Source organism: Eublepharis macularius, chromosome 11 (genome assembly GCF_028583425.1).
Source record: "Eublepharis macularius isolate TG4126 chromosome 11, MPM_Emac_v1.0, whole genome shotgun sequence".
Taxonomy (NCBI): Eukaryota; Metazoa; Chordata; class Lepidosauria; order Squamata; family Eublepharidae; genus Eublepharis; species Eublepharis macularius.
This window is the reverse complement of record NC_072800.1, coordinates 45958891-45985129: the sequence shown is the minus strand read 5'-3', so window position 1 is coordinate 45985129 and position 26239 is coordinate 45958891. Positions and strand designations below refer to the sequence as shown.

Genomic DNA, 26239 nt, shown 5'->3' with positions numbered 1-26239 from the left:
GGTACTGGTGCTCCCAAGCTCTGTTTCCCCTTCCCCACCATGAGAAAACTGGTTCATGGAACAAATGTGGATTATAGGGTTGGGGCTGCAGTGGGATTAATCAGGTGTCAAGCTTACCCTATTACAGAAGATGTAGTAGTAGAGGATGGTTTCACCCCCCCCCTCACTGCGGCCTCCAGCCATAGTTATTCACCTACATAGATCTTGCCTGGAATCAACTGTCAACCAAAAGATTAAGGGAAGGGGAGGAACACACACATCACTGAATCTAACTTTGTCTATCAAGAAACAGTTACTGAATGAAGTCCCCACTGATTGAATTGTCAATTGTACCAAGAATGCACTAATTGAGATGCAATTGATGTCTGGTCCACTGATTCAAGTAGTTTTAAAACAACCACTTCTGGCAAGAACTCTTAGTAGTCAGCAGTAGTCAGATTAATAAAAAGCTAAAAGGGAGGAAACAGCTAAGTGCCAACTTGCAGTAAAATATTATTTTAAATATAAACACAATACAACTGTATGAATGCCAACTATTAGAATTCTATTAGAAATGTAACACAAACATCTCAACTAGATAAAACATACATCTAGAATAAGATAACGTACAATTCCAAACCAACTTCAACTGGAAGCAACTTTTGCCAATAAGGCTACATAATTGTCAAGCATTTTCTGTTTGCTATGACTTCCAGGTTATAATTAAAACGGATGGCAGGTATCATAGCAATACTTTAGATCTATGGAAGTAGCATTAACTCAAACACTTTTAAGTACAGCTCTGCTTCTTCTGAAATGATGTGCCCTCTTCTCCTACAGAAGAAAAAAAAATTAAAATTAAACCACATCAAATCTTAACTTTTATCTATCTACTCCCCTGTCCCCATATTAATACTTTAAAGTTAACATGCTTATAAGAGTTAGAGAGTTTGCACAGGTAACTTTGGCAAAGAAAGAAAATGTATAATAAGGAACCACATACATCTCCCTATGGAGGAGAAAGAGCAAGTTCCCTCTTCACACAATGGTTTGAAGTGTTTAAAGTAGATTGATTTGGAATTCACTGGTGCAATCTCTGGTGTTGCTTGATTTGACATGTGAATCTACTTAGAGCCATCATCAAACAACTGCATTCAGTGCAATCAGCATCTGATTTACCAAATTATGGTGCAACCATAATGCTATAAAAGGAATTATGAATAGTAAGTATTATAATGTATTACCATTTTTGTCAAGCTGTCTTTATTTCCCTGATTACAGTCTTGGAAATTGAGATAATAGTAATATGCAAGGCATCACCAAGTATTCCTGTTGATAAAATTCAGTATTTGTCGGAAGTTTATTATTTTAGAAAATTTGCATACCACCTTCTCAGACCTGCTTGAGGTGGGTTAGTTAGAAACTAATGTGGTCCCGATTGTGCTAGCACTATTATCTAGGTCCTAAAAGCCTGCAGTCTTACTCATACCTTAAGGTAGTCCTCCTGTGTTACAATATTGTTTCTCATACGGTTGTCAGGATTACACAGACAAGACACCACAGTCTGTATGCTTCGATCCACAGATTTCTAAAATATTTCAGTTTTGTTAGCTCATAGTGAATAAACTACACTTCGTGTACTACAAAAGACATTTAGTGCAAGAGTTGTTATTATCTACAGAATCAAATAAAAAGGTAGTATCTTTAGTTTTTATGGACATCCATAATAGCCATTTTGGCAGTAAATCAACATTTATTATTTTACTTATTTACGTTATTTATAATCTGCCTTTCTCAGCAGGTCTCAAGATGGATTATTAAGACAATACAATCAATAGGATGGGACATCCAATAAGCAATGAAAAAGGATTTGGACTAGAAATCTGGAACCAACCAGAAACAGAACTGAAGCAAAGCATAAGTATTAACTGGACATGTTAAATGTTACAAAAATTACACAATAGGCTCTTACTTACAGCTATACATAGTACAAGCTACACAGAGTAGTATAGACCATAGTCCCTAACCCTTTCTGTAACTTCCTGAACCATCTAACCCTATTACCTGTGAAGGAAAGTCTTCTCGAGTAAGTTAGTTTTGCATTATGTGCAGAAAGCTACGACAATGGGAGTTGTTCTGACCTCAAGCAGGCCATTCCATACGGTGGGGGAGGGGCCCAATGGAGAAAGCACATGTATGGGCAGTTGTTAATTTTGCTCATTTGCAGGGTGACACCTGTGGAAGGTCCTGATCAGATGGGTGAAACTATTGAGGCAGAGCATAGGGGAGAGGCAGTTCCATCGATATGAAGGACCAAGGCCATGAAGGGTCTGTATGTGATAACCAACATCTTGAATTAATACCAGTAACTGATGGGCAGGCAATGGAGTGACTGCAGTATGGGATTAGTATGCATGCTCCACCTAGCTCCTGATAATAAACATGCTGCAGCATTCTGCAACACTTACAGTCTTCAAATTGTCTCTGAGGGGAGACCTATGTAGAGCGCACATTACATAGCCTAGTTTCACTGTTATGATGGCATGGATCCATGTGGCCAGACTGGTTGTGTCAAGGTAGGGAGGCCATCTTGCAGGCTAGACTACATTGGAAAAAACAGTTATTTGCACCTGCATTAACATGTTTCTCCAGCATTAATGTTGGATCCAGTGTCTGTCACCCGTAGCCTCTCAACTGCGCCAGCAAGGGTCAGCTGAGCTCCATCAAGAGGAAAACAACGTCCTTCAAGAATCGGCATTACCTCTATCTTTTACACAGTTTCAATTTGTTCACTCTGAGCCAATACTGCTGCAAACATTTCTTTCACAAAAGTTTTTCCACTCACAATATTGCTTTTATAGTAGCCGTTAGCAGATAGAGCAAACCAGTATTCAAGGAGCAGCCTGTTCTTGAGCCTTACTACCAATAGTCACCTTGCCTTCTATTAACTAAACAATGTTCATGAAAATCCACTTTTGTCTTTCCCTGATTGTCACGTCCATCACACAAAAATAAAAAAGGCTTACAACAGCAAAAAACCCTTTACTTGAGAGGTATGAGTTGGGACACACAGATTACTCACACAAAACAAATGTATGCAACCCACAATTCCAATATTCCCATGAAAATAGGTTTCTGCCAAACATATAAAGGAAATATTCTCCAAAGCTTCCTGCCACCATGACTACATGAAACTGCCTTATACTGAATCACATCATTGGTCCATAAAGGTCATAACTGTCTACTCAGACTGGCAGCAATTCTCCAGGGGCTCAAGCTCTTTAAATCTGTAAGAGGGCGCTCCACCTCTACTGAACATGCACAGGGTTTTTTTCTGTCAAGAACACAGGTTGTTTGAGACAGAGTGCCCCTATTTCCCTCAGCTCTCCTGAGCCATCAGAGGCATAAAATTAAAAGGCAAACGCACTCACAGTGGGGCAGGAGGGAAGGAATGTGTGTCTATAGATATGCGACGAACAAGTTACAGGTAAGTGAAACACTGTTTTTGTTGTCATTCTTCTGTGCAGTCCCACATTGGGACTATAGCAAGTTATTCACCAATGGAAGAGGATGTGAGCATATCAGTGAAACATAAAATGCAGCACCGCTGTTCCAACTGCTGATTCCTTTCTTGAATTCCTATTGACAGTGTAATGCTTCATAAAGGTGTCAGGTGAAGACCACGTGGTAGCCTGACAGATGTTCCGCAGAGGTTCACCTCAGGGAAGCAGCCGATGACACCTGCGCCCTAATGGAGTGTGCTTTGATCGTCTCTGGGCAGGGAGCTTTAGCTGTTTTGTAGCAAAGTCTAATGGCTGCTACAATACATCTGGAGAATGTTGAGAAGATGTTGCAAGGCTCTTGTGGGGACCAAAGTAATGGACAAAAAGAGCTTTGGTTTTGCAGAAAGTCTTTGTTCAGTTTAAATAATATAATAAAGTCCTCTTAGCATCCAATTTTTGCAGGGTACATTCTGACTCAGAGGTTAGATTAGGAAAAAATATGGGCAATGTAACCCTTTGTTGTAAATGAAATTTAGAAACCACCTTGGGTTGGAATTCTAGGCTGACATGTAAAACAGCCTTCTCAAGGAAAAATTGGGTGAGCTGGGGAGAGGTCGACCTGTAGGGAGCGAGTTTCCCCACACGCCTCACTGAGGTGACAGCTACTAGGCGGGACAAGAAACCATGGGCTCAAAAGGGAGCAGCGTGAGTAGTGAAAGAACCAAAGTTAAACTCCACTGAGAAACTGGGAGTGTCCTCGGGAAAAAGATACTGTCTGCCTTTAAACAACTGCTTAGAGATGTGGTGTGAGAAAACAGTCCTGCCACCTATCCACTCACAAAAGGCCAATATTGCTGCCAGGTGAACCTTAACAAAGGATAGATATAAGCCCTTCCTCTGCAGGGATAAGTGGTCCAGGATAAGGGCCAACTGGCAGGAAAATGAAGAAACTTGTTTGTGTTGTAGCCATGTAGTGAAATGGATCCATTTTAGGTCATAGGAAATGCATGTAGAGGATATTTTTGAGTTAAGAATAACGTGAGCTATTTTTCTAGTGAAGGCAGATGAGGGTTTAGCAACCATGCAGTGAGTGACAATGTAATTACATCATGATACCATACCTGATCTATTATGTACGAGGTCTGGAACTACTGGTAGATGGTAGTACCAGCCCTGGGTCATGACCCACAGGGTAGAGAACCACTCTTGAGGGGGCTAAAAAGGGGTGACTAATATGCAGTGAGCCCAGTAATGGTGGATTTTGCAAAGGACCTTAGTGATTAATCGAGTTGGGGGAAAGGCATAAAAAGAGACCTTGAATCCGTGGGATTTGGAACACATTTGCCAGTGAATTGTTGTCCCTCCCAGCTAGTGAATAGAAAGCCCTAGCCTTGGTTTTGAGGTGTGTAGTAAAGAGGTACACAAAAGGCAAGCCCCAACACTGAAAAACGGGCAGGATGTATTTGTCATTGTCTACTCATGATGAGTGCAAAAAACCTGGCTTAGGATGTCGGCCTGGCTGTTTTCCGTACCTGCTATGTGTATGGCCAGTGGGAATACATTCAGCGCGTAAGTGATGCCATTCCCCTTTGCATGTTCAGGTAGTAGAGGACCGTAGTGTTGTTGATGTGGATCTGGACTCTCTTGTTGTAAAACAGACTTGTAAAAGAAGCAAGGGCTGATCACACTGACTCCTAATACATTAATGGGTAATTTAGATTTTAAAAGTGGCTATATGCCCTGAATAGAGGAAGTTCCACAGTGGGCACCCCATCCCAACTTTGATGCATCAGTGGTTATAGAAATATCAGGGTAATGTGCCAAAAAAGCATCCCTGAAGTAGGTTTTTAATGTTGGCCCACCAGTGGAGATATCGGATAACGGATCTAGGAGTAGAGAGTTTGGTATGTTGAGTAGGGATGTGCAGGGCCAGGTCAATTTGGGTTTCCTGCTTCAGGTTTACCCGAAGCGGGGGGGGGGTGTGTGTGGATTTGGGAATACCATAATTCTGAAGTGGCAAGCCGCTTCGGAATTATGGTATTTTACTTGCTTCAGTATGCTCCGTAAATATTCGGAGCATACTGACTTCCGGTTTGGGATTCATGGAGGTCTAACGCAGCTCCATTTGCGGAGCTGACCGGACTGCCGTTTTAACCGGCCGGAGGGGTGAAAATAACCCGCGGCCGACTGCTCTCAGGCGGGGAGCAGGCAAAGAACGCTCAAGACCCTAGGGTGAGCTAGATCTCGGACGAGGGGGGGCTCTACTCAAGGAGTCTCCCCCCCGATCCTTGAGGTCCCACCTTGCGACGGGTCGGCTATAATCTCTGCGGCAGTTTTGGGGCCAATTCGGCTGGCATAAGACCTACATACCCAAGCTTCGATCGGGGAGGGAAGTCGAGAGGAGAATTTAAGATCGAAACAGCGATTACAACCCGAGAAAGTTGAAGAGAAGGTAAAGATCGCTATCTCTTGAAACGGGACAGATTGATAAAAACAGAGACGAAAGAAAGTAGATTTTTAAACTGCAACAGACTAGTGAAAAGGAGGTGAAGACTCGGCAGGAGTTGTATTTTAAAAGAGACTAAATTTAAAGAAGTTATTGCAAGAATCGGACTATTGTTTTGAATACCTGTGGTTTTGGAGCTGTGGGAAAAAGACACCATCGCGAGACCTGCTGTGGGAAGACGGGAGACAGGAAGTGCGTAACAACAATAGAGTGGCTGGAGGGAAGCGGCCCTTGCCGACGGACAGGAAGTAGGGAATCGCCATTTTTGAAAGGGGAAGGGTCGCGGCTTCAGCGGAAGAGGAAGTAGGCCATCTTGGATTACAATAACATAGAGAAACCATAGAGAAAAGACGCCCGACATTTTGGATACAAAAAATTAATTTTGGCAAAGATTGGGACATTTGAAAAAAAAGGAAAACGTTTAAATATACGCCACGGAGCTAAGGAAGAGAGCAGATTCGTGGGAGCGAGCTAAAGCAAGCCCCACGATGTCGAAAAAAGAGTGGCAATCGGCAATAGAAAATTTGGACAAAAAACTTATTGACATGATGAAAGAACTTAAGGACACGAAATTGGAGCTTATTAAAGAGGTCAAAGAAGTTACACAGACAGTAAAGTCGGAGCTGTCAGAAGTGAAAAAAGGCGTGGAAACGATTAGTAGTGAATTACAAGGAACGCAGCAGAGAGTTAAAACAGTAGAAGACGCGATGGAGAATTTAATAGACACGCAACAAACAGAGATGAGACTGGTGAAGGGGAGGATGTCAGTTGCAGAAACTAAACACATGGAGAAGCAGCTTCGTTTTCGTGGTCTGCCAGAGGTGGAAGGGAAGTCAGCGCAAGAACAGATGACTGAGGTGTTGGCTGATTACCTGGGGAAGGAGGAGGAGGAAATTGTGGCTATCCTAGATGTGGCGTACCGTGTGAACTCGAGAATTGCAACCCAGAGGAAACTGCCAAGGGATGTGATTGTGCAGTTTACAACTAGAAACATGAAAGAGAGGATTGTGACAAAACAATTTCAAGATCCATTGGAGATTGATGGCAAGACGATTATCATAATGAAGGAACTGCCCAGATCAGTGTTACTGGACAGGAAAAAATATAGAGTGCTAATTCAGACTTTGAAGGACATGAATATTAGATACAGATGGGAGTTACCGGAAGGAGTGTCCTTTGAGTTTGGAGGGGCAAAAAAACGCATCAGATCTGAGCGGGAGATGGAGAGATTTATCAAGGACAATGAAAAAGACTTACCAACAAAACCATGAATATGGAGTGTAAAGTATTATCTTGGAATGTAAATGGACTAAACTCACCGAATAAGAGGAAAAATATTTTTCATTGGCTACTAAAACAAAAATGTGATATTGTTTGTTTGCAGGAGACCCATATTAGAAGACAGGATGTAAAATATTTAAAATCTGGAAAATTGGGCAAAGAATTTGTAGCGGCCTCAAACACGAAAAAAAGAGGAGTGGTGTTGTACATAAAAGAGGGGCTGCAGCCAAAATTTGTTATGAGAGATGTTGAAGCTAGATTTGTAGCAGTGGAATGTAATTGGAATTTAAAGAGAGTGTTGGTAGTCGGACTTTATGCACCTAATGGTGCAAAGGAAAGCTTCTTTGAGGATTTAAGGAAGCATTTAGACGATCTTGTATATGACCAGATAATTCTTGCTGGAGACTTCAATGGAGTGACAGATTTGGAACTAGACAAAAAGACTACAACAGCACAAAAGAAAAGAGGACTATTGCCAAAGCTTTTTTTTGAGTTGATTCAACAAGAGACTCTCGAAGACGTATGGAGGAGAGAATATCCTAAAACCAAACAGTTTACTTTTTATTCTGCAAGGCATCTTACATTATCAAGAATTGATATGATCTGGGCCTCAAAGGACTTAGCGTTATGGACTAAGGAGGTAGAAATAATGCTGATGGTAGGCTCAGATCACAATCCAATTATGTGGAAATTTGGAAAAAGGAGAAAAAGGAAAGCCTGGAGAATAAAGGAAAGTGAGAATATGGAAATATTGAGAAGAGAGACAAAGTTTTTTATACAATATAACGTGAATAAAGAAGTACCAACCAGTAAAGTTTGGGACGCGTACAAGGTGGTTGTAAGGGGCATACTAATGGACTTAAATGGCAGAGCAAGGAAAAAGAAAGAGGAGAAAAGACAAGAGATTGAGGAGAAAATAAAGGCCAAAGAAGCACAGTTAAAAAAGAGACCAGGGAAAAAGAAAATACATCAGGAAATCAAAATTCTTCAAGAACAGTTAACAGCAATGAGTAATAAAGAATTGGAGTGGAACCTTAAAAGACTGAATCAAAAAGCTTTTGAGGGTGCTAATAAACCTGGGAAATATTTGGCATGGCAATTGAAGAAGAAAAGGGAAAAGAAAATAATAAATAAAATCTGTGAAGAAAATAAAACGTACCTGGAGCAGACTACCATTAGTAGAGCCTTTTATAAATTCTATGCTAAGCTGTATAATAAAAAAGAAGTAACCAAAGAATCAATAGCATCATATTTGGAGAAAACCAAACTTCCAGAGATCTCGGAAGCTTGGAGAAATAAGTTGAACAGTGAAGTAACTGATGAGGAAATAAGTAAGGCAATACAATCCGCAAATCTAGGAAAGGCGCCAGGGCCAGATGGACTTACGGCTAAATTTTATAAGACAATGGCCAACGAACTGGCACCATTCCTAAAAGAGATGATGAACGGAGTTTTCAGGGATCAAAGAATTCCAGACACTTGGAGCGAAGCGAATATATCATTGATCCCAAAAGAGGGCCAAGATCTGACTAACGTGAAAAATTACAGGCCTATATCATTACTTAACAATGATTATAAAATTTTTGCGAAGATATTGGCGGAGAGACTGAAGGGGTGGCTCTCGGAAGTCATAGAGGAAGAACAAGCAGGCTTTTTGCCGGACAGACAAATAAGAGACAATTTAAGGACAGTGATTAATGCTATTGAATACTATGACAAGCGTTGTGATAAAGAGGTTGGTTTCTTCTTTGTAGACGCTGAAAAAGCGTTTGACAATTTAAACTGGGATTTTTTGTTTGCCACTATGGAAAAGCTACAACTGGGAGAAAGATTCATCAGAGCAATTAAAGAAATTTATAGAGACCAGACTGCAGCAATTGCAGTGAATGATGAACTGACCAAGAAATTGACGATTAGTAAAGGAACAAGACAAGGTTGCCCGTTATCTCCATTGTTGTTCATTTTAGTATTGGAGATTCTGATGATACAAATACGACAAGATGAGGAAATACGAGGAATAAAAATAAAGGACTATTCATACAAGGTTAGAGCATTTGCAGATGACATAATGTTAATTGTAGAAGATCCATTGGAGAACATGCCAAAAGTGATAGATAAGATCAAGGAGTCTGGTGACTTGGCAGGTTTCTTCATTAACAAAAAGAAGTCAAAGATATTATGCAAAAACATGACTAAGCAGAAACAACAATTGTTAATGGAAATAACGGACTGTGAAGTAACTAGTAAGGTGAAATATTTGGGAGTTGAGCTGACTGCAAAAAATATAGATTTGTTCAAGAACAATTATGAAAAATTATGGACTCAGATAGAGAGAGACTTGATCAAATGGAATAGACTGAATTTGTCATGGTTGGGCAGGATTGCAGCAGTTAAGATGAATGTGTTACCAAGAGTAATGTTTTTGCTACAGACAATACCAATCATCAGAGACTCTAAACAATTTGAAAAATGGCAGAGGAAAATATCAGATTTTGTTTGGGCAGGCAAGAAGCCTCGAGTGAAAGTAAAAGTTCTACAAGATGCAAAGGAAAGAGGCGGAATGCAACTGCCCAACCTGAGACTTTATCATGACGCAATCTGCCTAGTTTGGTTGAAAGAGTGGATGACATTAAAGAATAAGAAACTATTAGCCCTAGAGGGATATAAAAAAATTTTTGGATGGCACGCATACCTATGGCATGACAAAGTAAAGGTCAACTCGATGTTCCTGCATCATTTTGTAAGGAGAAGTTTATATATAATCTGGAAGAAGTACAGAATATACCTACAAGAAGGAACCCCCTGGTGGGTGGTTCCATACGAGGTGATAGATCCGAGAGCTGTTGATAATGAACAACAATGTTTAACGTACAAAGAAATAACCAAAACTGAAGCATCTAAACTTAGAATAAAGACGCAAGAGGAACTATCACCTAACTATGATTGGTTCCAGTACAGACAGATTAGAGACTTATACAATTCGGACTCTGCAAAAGGGGGCATACGAACAGAGAACTCGGAACTAGAGCAGACCCTTCTTAAAGAAGACAAGAAAAGAATATCCAAGGTATACCAAGTACTGTTGAAATGGTATACCGAGGATGAGATAGTTAAAACACAAATGGTGAAATGGGCTATAAACTTTAATAAAGAAATAACAATGGAGGCATGGGAATACTTGTGGAAAACTACAATGAAGACAACGACATGTATTAATATTAAAGAGAACATTTTCAAAATGATTTATCGTTGGTACATGACACCAAAGAAGATTGCGCTAGGGAACTTGAACACTTCTAATAAATGCTGGAAATGTAGGAAGCATGAGGGCTCCCTCTATCATATGTGGTGGTCGTGTGAGGTAGCTAGGCAGTTCTGGGGGGAAATAATAAGAGAAATGAGTGAAATTTTACAGTTTCAAATAAATAAGAACCCAGAACTCCTGCTGCTAAACTTGGGAATGGAGGGAATTCCAGCCCATCATAGGACGTTGATATTTTATATGACTGCAGCAGCTAGACTTTTGTATGCGCAGAAATGGAAAGTACAAGAAGTGCCAACTATTGAAGATTGGATCTACAAATTGCTGTATATGGCTGAAATGGATAAGATGACAAGAAAACTGAGAGATCTGGACTCAGGGCAGTTTAACACAGACTGGGAGAAGCTGAAACAATATCTGGAGAAGAAGTGGGAGGTGGGAGGAAAACTGTGGCAGTTTGAGAACTACTGAAGTACAATAAAAGTATAAAAGAGAGGGGTGACTTTACCGGGGGAGGAAGAGAAATGTGAATTTATAAGCAGTTAGATTAATTAATTGATTGAGATATATATAGATATGTAAAGGTTAATTGATAGAATATTGATAGAGAATAATTAACGGTTTAAACATGAGGATTGAGTAATTAACAATATTTTTTTTTTACTTGATAAGACTTATATGCACCAAACTGAATGTATAGAAGAGTTAAAACGACTGACTATGTGATGAGTTATATAGAAATACTATAAAAAGAAGAAATGATTAATATATAGAGAACAAATCAAATTGTTTGATTTAAATGTGGGAAATTTTTATGGTTTATGATATATAGAAATATTCAAAACTGGAAAATGGGATAAATTGTTTATCTAAAGAAGTATAGTTTGGATGTATAATAAGTAAAAGAGTTAAAGATGTACTGCTTAATATAATGGAGAATATATATTTGTTTTAGACAGAGGAAGTTAATAGAAGTAAGGGAAAAGGGACAGAGGGTGGGAAAGCTGTTGGAAGTCAACAAAAGGGGGGGAAAGGGAGGGGGTTAGAAACGAAAAATTAGGGGAAAATTGAATGTAATGTAATGTAATATTAATGTTCTAACCCAATAATGTTCTAACCCAATAAATTTTTTTTTAAAAAAAAAAAAATATTCGGAGCATACTGAAGCGACTCCCCCACTCCCACCCCCCTGGGGCAGCCCCCCACCCCTTTACCTTGCACTGGAGGGAGAGGGGGATCAGCTGAGCGGCGTCAGTGGCGTCACTCAGCTATGGCCGGGGTGGTGGTGGTGCCGTTCTGCATTGTCGTCATCGTCGCTTGGTGGTGGCTGTGTCATCGTCACTGCTCAGCAGCGGCAGCCGTGGCAGTGCTCGGCAGCAGCCTGGAGCCAGCCAGCTCCTCTGCCACCACATCACCTCCTGCCGCACCGCCTCCTCCGCTGCTCTGTGGGCAGTGGGGAGGGCTGGAGCCACTGCCGACCGCAGGGCCAAGGTAAGTGGGGGTGGGTGGCTGTTTGGATGGTGTTTAAAGGGCCCAGCCACTGCTTGCAAGCAGCGGCGGGGCCCTTTAAACTAAGCCCCGAAGCTTTCCGAGGCATTCCAAATGCTTCGGAAAGGTTTGATGATTCAGAAATCCTGAATCTTTATGGATCGTGTCCTGAATCGGGTTTCTGAACTGCGCACCCCTAGTGTTGAGGCGTGTTCATGGGATTGTAATGATTTAGAGACCAATTCTACAATTGCCTCATTCTTAGTCATGCAAAGAACACAGTAGCAGTAGGGGATGCCGTAGGGCCTAAGAGTCTCTGGATGAGGAGGACAGGCTGAAAATGATTTGTCAGAAACAAGCAAGCCAAAGTTCACAAAGATCAAGCCCTCTTCTCTGATAGAAAAGCCCTCCCAATGGTGAAGCCCAGCTGAGACCCAATGAGATGCAAACGTTTAGCGGAGGTGAGGTTAGATTTCTTCCGATTCACCAAAAAACAAGTGATGATTGTACATAAAGTAATATGGACATGTTCAATGAGTAGTGCTTGGGATAGTACTACCAACAGCCAGTCATCAAGGTAAGGGTAAACAAAGCAGCCCCGTGATCTTAAATGTGCTACCACAACTGATGTGCACTTAGTGAAAACTCGTAGGACAGAAGACAACCTAAAGGGGAGAACTGTGTATTGAAAACATTCACCTCTACGCTGAAAACGTAAATACAGCGTGTATAGAAATGTGGAAATACGTGTCCTTTAAGAAGGACAGTAAACCACACATTTTCCTCAAAGAGCGGAATGACAGTAGATTAAGTAAGCATACGGAACTTTTCAATTTTAATAAACTGGGTCAAATTACAGGGATCTAGTATAGGTCTGTTCCATCATTCTTTTTCTCAACCAGGAAATACCTGGAGTGGATGCCATAAGGAGTCACCCAGGGAGTTCTTTGGCTGGCACCCTGAAATAACAGGTCATTAATAGCCCATTGGAAGGCAGGGGAACAGGGGCCTGAACCAATGGGAGGAGAAGATAATGGTAGTAACTCTGAGAAATATAAACAGTAACCATGCTTAACTACTGATAACACCCAAGAGTTGTTAGTAACAGTGTCCCAACGGGGAGCAAACAGAGATAATTTGTCCAGGAATGAGACAGCAATGTCTGGTTGCAAGTCAGTCAGTCAGAAGAGCAACTTTCGCCCTCGGTGTTTGGCTATAGGGGACAGGTTAATTCGCCCTAGGACTGGACACCCTCTTTGAGTTCTGGCACTGATATGGAGGAAAAGATCTCTGGGCATACAGTTGGTGGTAAGGATACCTTGTAGGATGATACTGGTAAGGTTGCTGTCCTTGGTACCTGGCTTTGGATGGCTGCTCGTGAGGTGGCATGACGACGCCTAAAGACTTTGCAATCTGATTATTCTTTTTTGTTGGAGGGAGTCATCTGTTCTTTCAGAAAACAAGCATATCTTCAAAGGGAAAATAGTCTTATTTCTCTTCTCGCAGGAGAGCAATTGAATGGAGCCAAGCATGGCATCACGTAACAATGGTAGATGCCATCAAACTGGCAGAACAATCAGCAGCATGTTGCCCAGCTGTCATTTTTTGTTTTGCCAATCTCATTGCTTCTCCTTGCACGATTTTGACAAGAGCTCGACTATTGTCAGGTAAGTCCTGGGTGTAATTGGACAGCCTCTTCCACAGGAACAAACCGTAGGATCCTATAAAAGCTTAAAAATTGGTGATCCTAAAGTTGAGTGCCACAAATAAACTTTATGAACACTGGCATCTAGCTTCCTCTCTATCAGCAGGGGCTGACAAGGAACCTTGCAGATAGTGGACCTGAACCTCCTTTGCTACCAGAAAAGATGGTCTACACAGTGACTGAAGAGCAAATAATAATCCTGCTGCTTAAGCTTGTAATAATTTTCAATCTTGTAGGAGGTTGCAGAGATAGAAGCTGCTTTCTCCCCTACACCATGAGCAGTATCTAAGAAGTCCTCCACAGTCAGGAAAGCCACCGATGCAAGTGAATCCAAATACAGAGCCTTTGGTACTTTACTTTTAGGCTTGGGGGTAGATGATGACACATCAAGTTCTAATGACCTTCCCATTTGTGGCATCAGTTCAGAGAAAAAATGATAATCCTCATTTGGAGAAGAGGATGCTGCCTCACCCACTGCTTCCTCTGGTGAAGGGCCAGAAGCAAGTTCAGAGGTAACGTCAGATCTGGACACGCGTTCCTCTTCTTCTTCCAAATCAGAGAAAGCTGGAGATTGGTGTTGTAACTGGTGATGTGAAACAGACTGAGCTCTTGGAACAGAAGGCATCAGAATGGAAGACATCAGAACGGAAGGCATTGGTGTTATTGAAACCAGAGGCATTAGAACTAACGGGGTTGGAGTTGCTGAAGGGTTTGGAAAATTAAGCAGAGGGGCCAATTTGCAGCCAGGTTATAGCAGGAGGCAAAAAAACAACAGCCAAGATGACAAATGGGAGGACCGTGGAATAGGAGTGGGTTGTGATGGCCATACTGTAGAGCCCTGAAAACAAGTTGGAACCAACGTAAGCTCCACAGGAAAAATATGAGGTCGAGCTCGCAACCTGTAAGGCTGGGAAATCCTCAACAGGAGTGTACCTGTCTCATTTTGATGTAAAGATGGAGTACTGGAGCGGGGGTGGGAGTTCGAAAGTGATAACATTACTTCCTCTTCCTCAATGGCTGCTGGTGCGGGAACTGGAAAGCGACCATAAGCACTGCGTGTTGTTGAAGACAGCGAACGCTTTAAATGTTTATTCATCGATTTGGACATCATGGCCAGTGGTTCAGACGCAGCACATTCTGGCTGGCTCAGAACTGGTGAACACTTCTTGTGTTCTGAGGTGCTAGAACAAGCATGGCTAGATGGTGCATCACAAGGCACCAACAGAGGATCTGAAGCCCACTTTGACAGAACTGGAGAACGATGCCTGGTTGGATCTCGGGTTCGGGTTCCTGGAACCAATGATGGCAGTTCGTATTGGGGCACTGGCTCTTTTGCAGCAGATTTCTTTGCTGCTGGTTTGTCAGAGCCTGAAAGCACTTTCTCCCAAAGCACTGCCTTTAAATGAGAGGCTCGATCGCTCCTATCCTTGGGAGTTAAATGATGGCAGTGTTGGCAACTGGAATATGAGATTCGCCCAAACAGAGCAGACTGAGGTAATGTTCATCAGAGTGGGGCATCTTCATTTCACACTGAGAACACTTTTTGAATAACACTTTCTGAGACATATTGCAGAAAAAGATAACAGTAAGACACAGCAAAGGAAGAACTTCTCTTGATCACAGCAAAAAAAGAATGGAAGAAAATAGGGGTGCTCCCCCTCAAACAACCAGCGTTTTTGGCGGGAAAACCCCTGCACATGCACAGTAGAGGCGGACTGCCCTCTTATAGATTTAAAGAGTTGAAGAATTATCTCTGCAAGTTGCCTGCACGTACTCAGTCCCAATGAGGGACTGTACAGAACAATGACAAACATGCAACTTCCTTATATAACAGGAAACCAGTTATTAGTACAGGAAAATTCTCATTTAACCTGAAACTTCCAACATTAGAAATACACTCTCACCATCAACCATGAATACCCCAATACAGAAGATAGTTTCATGTGGGTTGCTGTGTTGGCCTGTAGTAAAAGAGAAATCTAGTTGGATCTTTAAGATGCTACTGGACCTAAATCTTGCTCCAATACAGGAGGTGTACATTTTTCCACATTTGTATCTTTTCTTCCTATGTTTTTCTTGATACCAACAAGCATCCTTCTTATGTAGTTCCAATATAAACAGAATCTCAAAGTAGTCAGGTGTACCTTTTGTGGACTGTTTACACATGATTGTGTTGTCTCAGCCATAGAATATTCTGCTTGGTCAATTCCAGTATCCATTTCACCACCATAATTAACTGTGGTATAAGCCTGTGCAAAGTATGAAGTACGAACAGATATTATCCAGCTCGGAAGCAGAACAAAGCATTATGAAGTACACGCAAGCTGGCAACAAAAAGCAATTCAAAATTGTATTACAAAAGTGTTTCAAGTTGTATAATTATATCAATCATTTCACTTGCCGTATTTCCGCATCTGTTAAGTGCTCAAAGAATATCTAGCTAGGTCCTCCAGGGGTCATAAGGAAGTAACACAACCTTTCCCTGCCCCTCTTCAGCACTTACCTTTTCCTGTTGTTATACAACCATCACTCACCAACCCATTTCAGACCATGTCTGACCCCCCTAAACTTTACTGCTGTTTGCCCTGTGAGATTCTGAAAGTTGGAAGAAGACCATTTTGATGTGCTGGACAACCACTTTGATATTTTATTTATTTTTGTTTACATTATAGTTCACCTTTCTCACTGAGAGAAGGCAAATTACATAGTGTGAGTTAATACGATCAATGGCTTGGGCATTCAATAACAACGCAAGAGGGTATGGACTGCAGAAATCTGAATACAAACAGAAATCTGATACAGAGCTGAAACAATGCTGAAACAAAGTATAAGCAATTAGACATGGCGTATTAAATGATGTAGTATTATAGTTCACAGCCTATGACCTTTAACCAAAGCATCTCTCTGAATCATTTTCTTACAATACAGCCCTCCTACTTGTGTAAAAAAGCCCTCTTGAATAATTCAGTTTTGCATAGTTTGCAGAAAACTAGAAGAGCGGGAGCCTCATCAGGCAGGGCATTTCACATCCAGTCTATTGATTCTCACTTTATAGAAATGGAAGCTCCATGAGAACCTGGTTACTGCAAAGAAATCAGGGCTGGAAAGGGAGGGGGGAACGGCACACGACTACCTAGGGTCAAAAGTTAAGGACGGTCATGGATTACCAAATTTTCAGCTCTGTGTATCTTCCATAGCAATGTTTAACAAGTAAACCCAGTTTTTTTTAAAGAAATGAGAACAAAGACATGAAGTTTAGACTGCCATGAAGATAGGGCGTTCTCACTTCTCTTAAATTACTGTTATCCATGCCAATTAAGGTGGGAAATATAGGAGGAGAGGGAACTGGAACTTTCCATAACAGAGCAACTTCAGATGAACATGGATATGGAACAAACAACAGCAAATGCTTTGTTCTTCCCATTGATACAGTCTCATTTAAAATAAACTCTCTCATCCTGGACAGTTGGAAGTATGTGGGTTTAGGACTGATCCCCAATGTACCAACTTCACTGGACCCAAAACAGGGTTCACGTCAGTGAAAAAGGGTAATAAGGGCTGAAGGCTGGCTGAGGTGAACTGGAGAAGGAACAGCAACCTAACAATAAAAGGGCAGGAAGCCTTGTGTATCTAGTACTTGACACAGGGCCAAAGCACCACCTAGCCAGGACCAGCAGCTAGGGACCTACTTATAAGTAGGAAAGCTGAGAGAAACAGCAAGTTAGTATGGCTTGGAGAAGAGCCAGAAAGACGTAGGCCTTGGAACTACATCTTCCTTACGCATTAATACAACTAAATGCATCTTACAACAGCTAGGGTTTTCTAATAAAAATAACTACTTTATTTCCAGCATACTAAGGTGGGCATTTCCACCTTTAAAAAGTTTCTCAGGCTTTCCCCAAGGCCATCCTAGCCATTCTTGATGAAGAAACAGCTTATCCTTCTGAATTTCCAGCTTAAGTGTTTGAGGTACATACTCCTTCATTTCAGCAGTAGCATTCAGCCTTTTTAGCATTCAGTCTTTCTACTTCCATTTCCCAGACCACTTTCAAGAGCAAACTTCCAGATAAAATGTACTTTACCAAACCACTATTTGGGCTGTACTTTAGTGCATGAACCCTTTAAAATCACTTTAGCTATTGGCAATTAAGTTTATGTATGTAAAATGCAGCACTCTTACCGGAGGTACAATGTAATTTCTTGGCTCTCCGGGAGGCCACTGGGGTGGAACCTTAAAAACCAAAGTTGCAAGTTAACATTTACCAAAAAAAATACTCAAAAAGAACTTAATATGCTAATCAGATTCAAAATAAAACATGTATGAATTCCCCCCCCCAATAAATCTGAATGCATCCAGTTTAACAAAGGCTATTAATGCAACACAGAACAACACAGTTTCTAGTGTGCATCGCTGCATTCATACCTCTCCAGTGAAAAAGGGAACAAGTAACAGGCCAAGTACTGTAATCCAAAGCAATATGAAAGTTGGTTTTAGACATCACTGTACTTAGTATTTTCCATAGATAATCTCACCAAACAGTAAATTCAACCACATTTATAATGCTAACAGAGCACTGGGACTGTTTTCTTCTTGCTCATTACACCAACAGCCATGAATATGCAAGTCTGAATCCATTTCCAAGTTCTGACAATCACAAAGTAAACTTTTGAGCTGCAGTTAAGGCTGGTCTCTAATTTTATGCTTAGCTTCTGTATTTAGAGAGCCAGTGTTTTGCAGCAGTTATACTGCCAAACTAGGATCATGGGGATCTGGGTTTAATCCCACTCTACCATAACCCTTGCTGAGTGACTTTAGGCCAGTCACACTTTACTAGCCTAAATCTTCCTCACGCAGTGGTTACAATAAAATAGGGAAGTGGAAACCCTGTATACCATCTTGAACTCCTTGGAGGAAGAACAGAATAAAACATACTACAGAACTGACATATCTTCATACAAACCTGGTAATTGTAAGTTGGCTGATATCCTACAGGAACTTGCTGCTGAATTAGTAATGCTGGAGAGCCGTAAGGATATGCCTGAAAGGCCAAAAAAGCTTCTGTATGACAAGCTGCTCCCACAATTAAAACATTAATACTACCTCTTAAAAATAGTAACAAGAACGTTGTGGCCTGTGAGATACTGGACTCACAGACCAGTATTTATACCTATGTGCCTAAAATTCACATAAATCACATTTTGCACAGAAAGAGATAAAAAGTGGAACAGTGCCCACAACTGTGAGTGTAAATTATACAGAACAACATGCCCCAAAAAGTTTGCATCAAGTCATTTCATGAGCTTAAAGAAACTGTAATTGGTAAGACAAGATTCAAAGCAATATGCTTATACCAACCACTTCTGGAAGGAGGCAGGCTAGACATATTTAAAGTATTAAACTTATTTATACTGAATTTAACTATATCAAATCACTTCTGTTATTTCAGACTGTACTTGAGACGCAAAATAGCAAACTGTTCTTTATTTTTCACTTGCAAATGTTTCATATTGTATGAATTGTGGTACCTCTATTACATATCCAACCACTCAATAGATACGGGCAGATTTAAAGGCACAGGATCTAAAGTAATGGTAAATTTCTAAATCAACTCTGAGAACACACACAAAGCAATTTGATGCACTACTTTATTTTACCTCCATTATGCAAACAAAAATGTTTGGTGTATTTAACACTCCCCTTTTTGTCATTACATTTTAGCATGAACACAATGTAGAGCAAGGTACCTGTCCAGAAGAAATCACTTGCTCTGGATGAGTAGCTAATTGAGAAAAGCATTTGAATAGCTCTATTCATAAATATGGTGGAAACTAATATTGGATAGATATAAGTGTATCTTCCAGTTCCAGGAAAAAAGCCCACATGAAAAAAGCCCACGGTCATTAAGTGCTCACAAGAAAAGAGCCCACATGGAAAAATGCCCACACAGAAAAAAGCCCACATGGAAAGATTTTTTATTAATTACACCTTTTTAAATTGAATTGCAGAGCTTTTGGAATATATGCTGTTTGGTGCCGCAACATTAAAATCAGTTGATTTCCTATCTCGATTTCCCTTTACTTGCGTTTTTACAAATACATTGTGGTGCACCCAGTGATCACAATAAAAGACTACCTAACCCTAATAATAAAAGCAACAATTATTTAACAACACAACAATAATAACTCAGCAATTAGCCAATCTCCTTACGTAATAAAGTTTATCTTCCACCTGCTCATATTGCTGTACAGAAGTAGCAACCATGTCATGTAGTGTCTTATATTTCCTCTTTTTGATCTCTAAGCAACCTGCCTGTGCGTTAGCCAGTGTTAGTTTGTGGCAAGCCAGGTCCCTCTGCAGTCCATCAGGGACCACACACTGGGATGACTGCAGTGGGATAGGGAATTAAGAGCATTGTGAAATCCCTCACAACAGTATGTAGTTTTTGGCAACCGTTCCAGGGCTGCATCATGATGATTCCACATTCTTATAGGAAACTGAGGATCTCTACTTGCTGCACCCTCAATATATGTCAAAAAGTAGTACGTGAGCACCTCATTTTAGCTGTCTTCATCTGGAAATGTGGCAGCAAGCTCATCAAAAACAGTTCTCACATCATTGATTAGGACAAAGGCTAATGCAGCAAGAGATTTCAGTGTAATTATTATGTTCATATTAGTTTCATATTCAGTCTTCAAGCCAATACTGTTGATTTTCCTAATGAGACTCTGACACAGGTGAAAATAACACCCTTTGACTTCAGCGTGTGGGAATCCTCACTGCATTCATACAAGCCTTCTCAAAATCAACCCAAACCTTCTGAGGTGCCACTGTTCAACTAAAAGATAAGCCCCTCCCAACTGCAGAGACTTGTCTGATCCAGCAGGGTTCTTCTTATGTTAATCACATTACCCAACCCCCTCAGCCTCCTTCTCCTTGTCTTTCTTGAATAGTAGAAGTAGTTAAGGCCTCATAGATCTATGAAGCTAAGCAGGGCTGACTCTGTCAAGTATTTGGAAGGGAAAAATCAAACATAGCTGTAATCAATTAAAAATGGTATTTGTAATTGTAATTAATAAAAAATATTATTTCCATGTGGGCTTCTTTCCATGTGGGCATCTTTCTGTGTGGGCTTTTTTTTTTGTGCGCACTTATGACCGTGGGGTTTTTTTGGTGGGCTTTTTTCTGGTCACCGTATTTTCCATACTGCAGACTGATTGGAAGATTTGTATTCACTTACCGTGAAGCTTCCTTTCTCGGTGGTCCAGAAGCAGGGCAGTCATTACTTTTGGGATATAGCTCCTCTTCTCTGAAGGCAGGGTCAGTCAGCTGATTTTGATCCTGGAGGGAGGGGCATGTCCCTGGAATCACCAGTCTGTTCCCAAGCCCTGGCTCCCCATCACGATACCAGAAGGTAAAATAACTCCTCTCAATTTTTTTTTTAATAGAAAGATCCCTCCCTTGAATCCACTGGGAGGAAGACCATCGTCCTAACTCTTCATCCAATCTTAAAAGCCGCCCTGCAAGAAACTCGGGTGGGCAGGACTGCCCCACTCCTGGACCACCGAGAAAGGAAGCTTCACGGTAAGTGAATACAAATCTTCCATTATCCGGTGGTCCTAGGAGTGGGGCAGTCCTTACTTTTGGGACATACAAGAGCAGTGTACCCCAGGGTGGGCAGTCCAACTTCCAGGCCTAGAGGGTATGTCTCTTGGGTTGTCCCTAGAGGGTTGTCTCTGGGGAAGACAACTTATCTATCCTATATTTCTTGATGAGAGAATATACTGATTTCCATGTGACCACCTTATCGATCATTTCTACCGACTAAAGGATTTATAGGCTGCCTATGTCACTGTTTCCCTTAGTGAGTGCGCCCTGACACCTATGGGCATCTCCAGACCTCTGGCTTGACATGCCAGAATTATGTACCCTTATGTACCCTCTGCTTTACCTACTTAGCCAAGAAAAGGACACTCTGGGTCCCAAGAAGGGCCTCCTGCAAACACACAACTAGTGTCCCAGACTTCTGAAACACTGTTTAGTCCTGCCCAAGTGGAATCTCACATCTCTACATATATCAAGGTAGTGAGATTTATTTATTTATTTATTTATTTCATGTACTTTGGATTAGATTAGAAAGTGGTAAGTACTATCTCTCCTGTCCTACGAAAACATGAAGTTCACCTTTGGAAGAAAGTTGTTTTTTGTTCATAATTTGCTCTACCATCTTGGAGCAAAGGGCATGGCTCATCTATCTACTGCTTGTGCCTGCCATTCTGACACTTGTCTGGCTGATTTTAGTCTCATCTGAAAGATGATTTTAAAGGTCAGTTCCTTTAGGGGACACGAGGTCATAGGCTCAAGGCATCTTTTGTATAATGTTCTCAATACCGGATTAAGATCTCACGTGGGAAAAAAACAGCGAATCCTTGGAAGATTCTACAATGAGGTCCCCTTTTAGAATCCACTGCCATGAAGGTGATATAGAAGGGAAATGTCCCTTCCTAGAACCCCTAATTGGTCACTACCTGTTGTCTAAGGGTGTTGATATTAAGACTTTTCTTCAACCCCTCTTGAAGAAAGGATAGTAACTCCCTAATTAGCCACAAAAGATTACATGACTCTATCCATGCACTCTTCTGGGAACTTGGCAGGAATTTTTATAGACTCTGTGGAACTCTTCCTGGAGGCTAGCATAGTACCAATCATGCCTTCTGTTTAGTCCAACCCTATTAGCTGTTTGTGTTCGACCTCCACACTGTGAGGCTTGTCAGAGCTGGTCAGGGGTGTCGTATTGATCCCTGCATCAATGGGCCCTCCTGCAGTGGAGGTGCCAGGGATCCATGCTTGAAAGATTCTCCAGGTTTTGAGACTGTCAGGTCCAGTATATATCTAAACTGTACTGACTCCATTTTCTAATGCTTCTAGTGTTTAAGTGCTTTCTTCCCAGGTGCACCAGTTCCCAGGCAGCATTCCCACCGGAGGAGACTGTTTTGTCTAACACCGTTCCACCAAGCATTGGCCTTGAAGGAGAGCAGCTTCCCAGGACTGAAAGATGTTGTTTTGAGAACTGTGGGGGGAGGCTGATCCAGATGGGTATTGTTACTCTGTATCCTATGCTTGCTCTTCATTGGTAACAATGATCATGTACCATCCTGAGTCTCCTATTCAGGACAGTGGACTATAATGGACCTTTTCTGCAATAAAGCTTCCTTTGCCAGACACTGGACTTATTCTTGCTTCTAAAGGGAACCTTGCAGAGAGTGCCTTATCTAGCCACAGTCTGACATTTTGTTACCAATCATGTCTGAGTCGGGCCCAGCGGAATCCAAGGTTGTCCCGGACAGGGATCCTTTGTTTGATCCGTATGCGTCTCCCGACAATCAACCTGTGCAAGCCCAAGACTCCCAGGAGCTGGGAGCAACCGGGAACGGAACCGGAGCTTCCACTTCCACCCCGCCTCTCATCGACCTCAGTACTCGGGACGAGACCGAAGGCGACCTCGGGGCAAGGCCGAAAGCAACCGCTCTCCCCTTGATCTCGGTACCCACCCCGTCGGAGTGGGGAGCCAGACCCCGAGAAACGAGAGAGCGCCGGGCAGGTGGACTCCATCCACGAGTTTCGATGGACGGGCGCCGAAGCCTAGAAACCGTCCCGGAGCTAGATAGCAGCCAACCATGGCGATATTGGAACAGGACGTTTGAGCAGACGGAGGGGGACACGTCTCGCCGCGGCGCCCTGAGTTGGGATTATTCCGAACTTGCTCCGTGGAAAGAGCCAACGGAAGTCCCTGAACAAAGTTGGGAGCAGATACAAGGTCGCACCTATGCGGTAGATACCAGCATCTCGGCCGTGACAGGTATGGCCAAGGGAATTCTAGCCGCGAGGTCGCGAGTCGTCCAAGGGGACCCTCCTCCTTGGGGCCCTTTCTCCCCGGTGAGTACAACGAATGAAGGTTCCATGAGTGAACAACCGGGGCCAAGTCGAATGCAACAGTTAGAAGCTAAGCTGATGGATATGGAAGAAAGTTTGGCTCACGCCATTCATTTAATTTCCTCAATGGGAGCAGGAGAAAGACTGTCTCCTGAAGAGATGGCGATACAGATAGCTACCCTCCAAAGTGTCATCTCCTATCCAGTGGAGGAAGTTCAGCAGCGGTCGTCACCTACAGGCGAGGGGGGCACCTATCCTGGCGAATCGGGAGGACAACCCAAGGAACTTCCCACACAGCAGGAAGTTCCACCGAGAAGGGATAACCCGGTTGAGCCGCCCGGAGAGACTCCCACCGAACCTCCTAACGCGGGAGGGAATGTGCCGCCAGACGAGACTCCCGTTGAGAGGCCTACGGAAGGGGAGGAAAAGCCAAGTGATACACCGGTGATACCCCCCCATACTTCTCCTATAACGGTCCGGCCGGACCAAGCGGGAGCACACGCGGCTCCATCCGAGGGGGGAGCCCCTGGTCAACCGCGAGAAACTGTTCCCGTCGGGCAACCTTCGGGAGATGGTCTACCAGCGCCACGAGGCCAGCCGTTGCTTCCCAGAATAACAACGCCTGGAGGGGCAAGCCCACGCGGCCTTCCGCCCGTTCGACCCTCGCCGCTGCGGCCCCTCTCACCTCGACCGCAGCTCATACCGTTGCAGCAGCCCCAGGACCGGCCCGCCTTACCACCTCCGAATCAACCGGGAAGGCCTGCACCACTACGGCACCTCCAACCCCCTCCTCAGCGGCCGATCTCCACTCAACCACCCCAGCCTCCTCCACCTCGACAGCTGCCGCCAACGCCTCCCGTGTTACCAGCCAGGCCACGACTGCCGCCACCTACTCGACCGCCACTGCAGCCTCCGGCCCAACCGAGACCACCCCCGGCAGCTCAACCACGGCAACCTCCGCCCGCACCGCCGGCCCAACCTCCGCCGGCACTGCCAGTTCAACCGCCGCCAGTACAGCCGCCACCGTTGCCCCGACCGAGGCTCCAGTTACCTCCTCCCGCGCCCCAGGCGCAATTAAGACTGCCAATGGACTTCTACCCAGCGCCTGCTCCAAGACAAGAACTCCCGATGGGCTGGGTGAAGCTGGAAGCCACCTTCGATGGGGATCCCTCCAAACTGGGATTTTTCTTGGTGCAAGTGGTACAGTTTTTCAACCGATGGGGGCACCTTTTTGGCAGTGAGGCTAGCCAAATTGAACATCTTGGATCTCGTTTGCAGGGCAAGGCAGCAGATTGGTATGTAGGACTATACAATGTGGGGGCCCCAGAACTTGATACTCTCCAGGGGTTAGTGGATGCTATCCGAGCGCAATATGAAGACCCCTTAGAAGAAACCCGGGCCCGAACAGAATTGCAAGCCCTCAAACAAGGCAGCATGTCAGCAAGAGACTATGTCACAAAATTCCGGCAATTAGCAGCCAAGTGCCCCAGGTGTGAGGAGTCCACAAAAATTATTCTGTTCAAACAAGGACTTAACCCGAAACTTTTGGACAGAGCCCTCATGCAAGACAATCCCCCTACACTGTTAGGTTGGATTCAACTTGTTTGCGAAGTGGAGAATCGCATTTTGGAAGTCCGTTTGGTTGAACAACAACAACAAACGGGACAAAGAAGACCATTGACCTTACAGAGGGGAGCACGGGGAGCTGGCTACGCCACCCGTGGAGCGAGAGATGCTAGATGGCAACAAGGGCTGTGTTTGCAATGCGGACAGGCTGGTCACTTTGCAGCACAATGCCCCTACCGGCCTGTGCAAAGACCTCCGCTTCAATTACGGCGTCCAACCCTTGCTCCGTTTCCTACGCTCCAACGCCCGACTCCAGCTCCACGAGCGAATAGAGGCCGCGGCGCTTCCCAAAGGTCAGCCTCAGAGAGAGGGCTGGAAGCGGAAGAAGTTATGGAATACGATCCCGCTTCCCCATCTTCAGAAGTCAATCCAGAAAGTCCCCAGTCGGGAAACGAGATGGATCTGTCGTAAAAGGGCCCAAACGACAGATCCGCCCCAAGCCCGTTCCTGCACCGAACCGGCCACCTGGGTCCATCTTATTCATGCCAGTGACTCTAATCAACCCAGAGAGGAAAATGCACATTCGGGTGCAAGCTCTTATTGACTCGGGCTGCTCGAGAGACATCATAGCCCCAGCTCTAGTCAATGGACTGGTCTTACCAACTCGGGATTTACAAAATCCAGTAATCTTTGAACAAATGGATGGTACCAACATGAATCCTGTCACAACTGAAACCATCCCGGTGATCACAGGCATGGGACAACATTGGGAGAAGAGGTCCTTTGTCATCAGCTCTACTGCCAAGTACCCGTTAATTCTAGGCAGCAAATGGCTATGTGATCACAATCCCTACATAGACTGGGCACAAGGATGTATTACCTTCAGTCATGCCAACTGTAAAAATCACCGTTGGAATCAAAACTGGGGCGAAGATCCAACTCATAAGGAAAAGGCCCTCCTCACCCAAGAAGAAGTCAACCAAATACCCGAACCGTACTGGCCTTTTCTAAATGCTTT

General features: G+C 43.1%; 1 protein-coding gene across 1 annotated transcript in view; it reads right to left on the bottom strand.

The window, feature by feature from the left end:
* Positions 1 to 759: 759 nt before the first annotated feature.
* Positions 760 to 26239, bottom strand: part of DAZL (deleted in azoospermia like) — a 44498-nt gene continuing 19018 nt past the window's right edge. The window contains exons 6-10 of the mRNA XM_054991579.1: positions 18686 to 18763; positions 17905 to 17955; positions 15869 to 15973; positions 1469 to 1567; positions 760 to 813 (exon numbers count right to left, since the gene is read on the bottom strand). Coding sequence (XP_054847554.1) covers positions 760 to 813; positions 1469 to 1567; positions 15869 to 15973; positions 17905 to 17955; positions 18686 to 18763 — 387 coding nt within the window. The remainder of the gene's footprint in view (positions 814 to 1468; positions 1568 to 15868; positions 15974 to 17904; positions 17956 to 18685; positions 18764 to 26239) is intronic.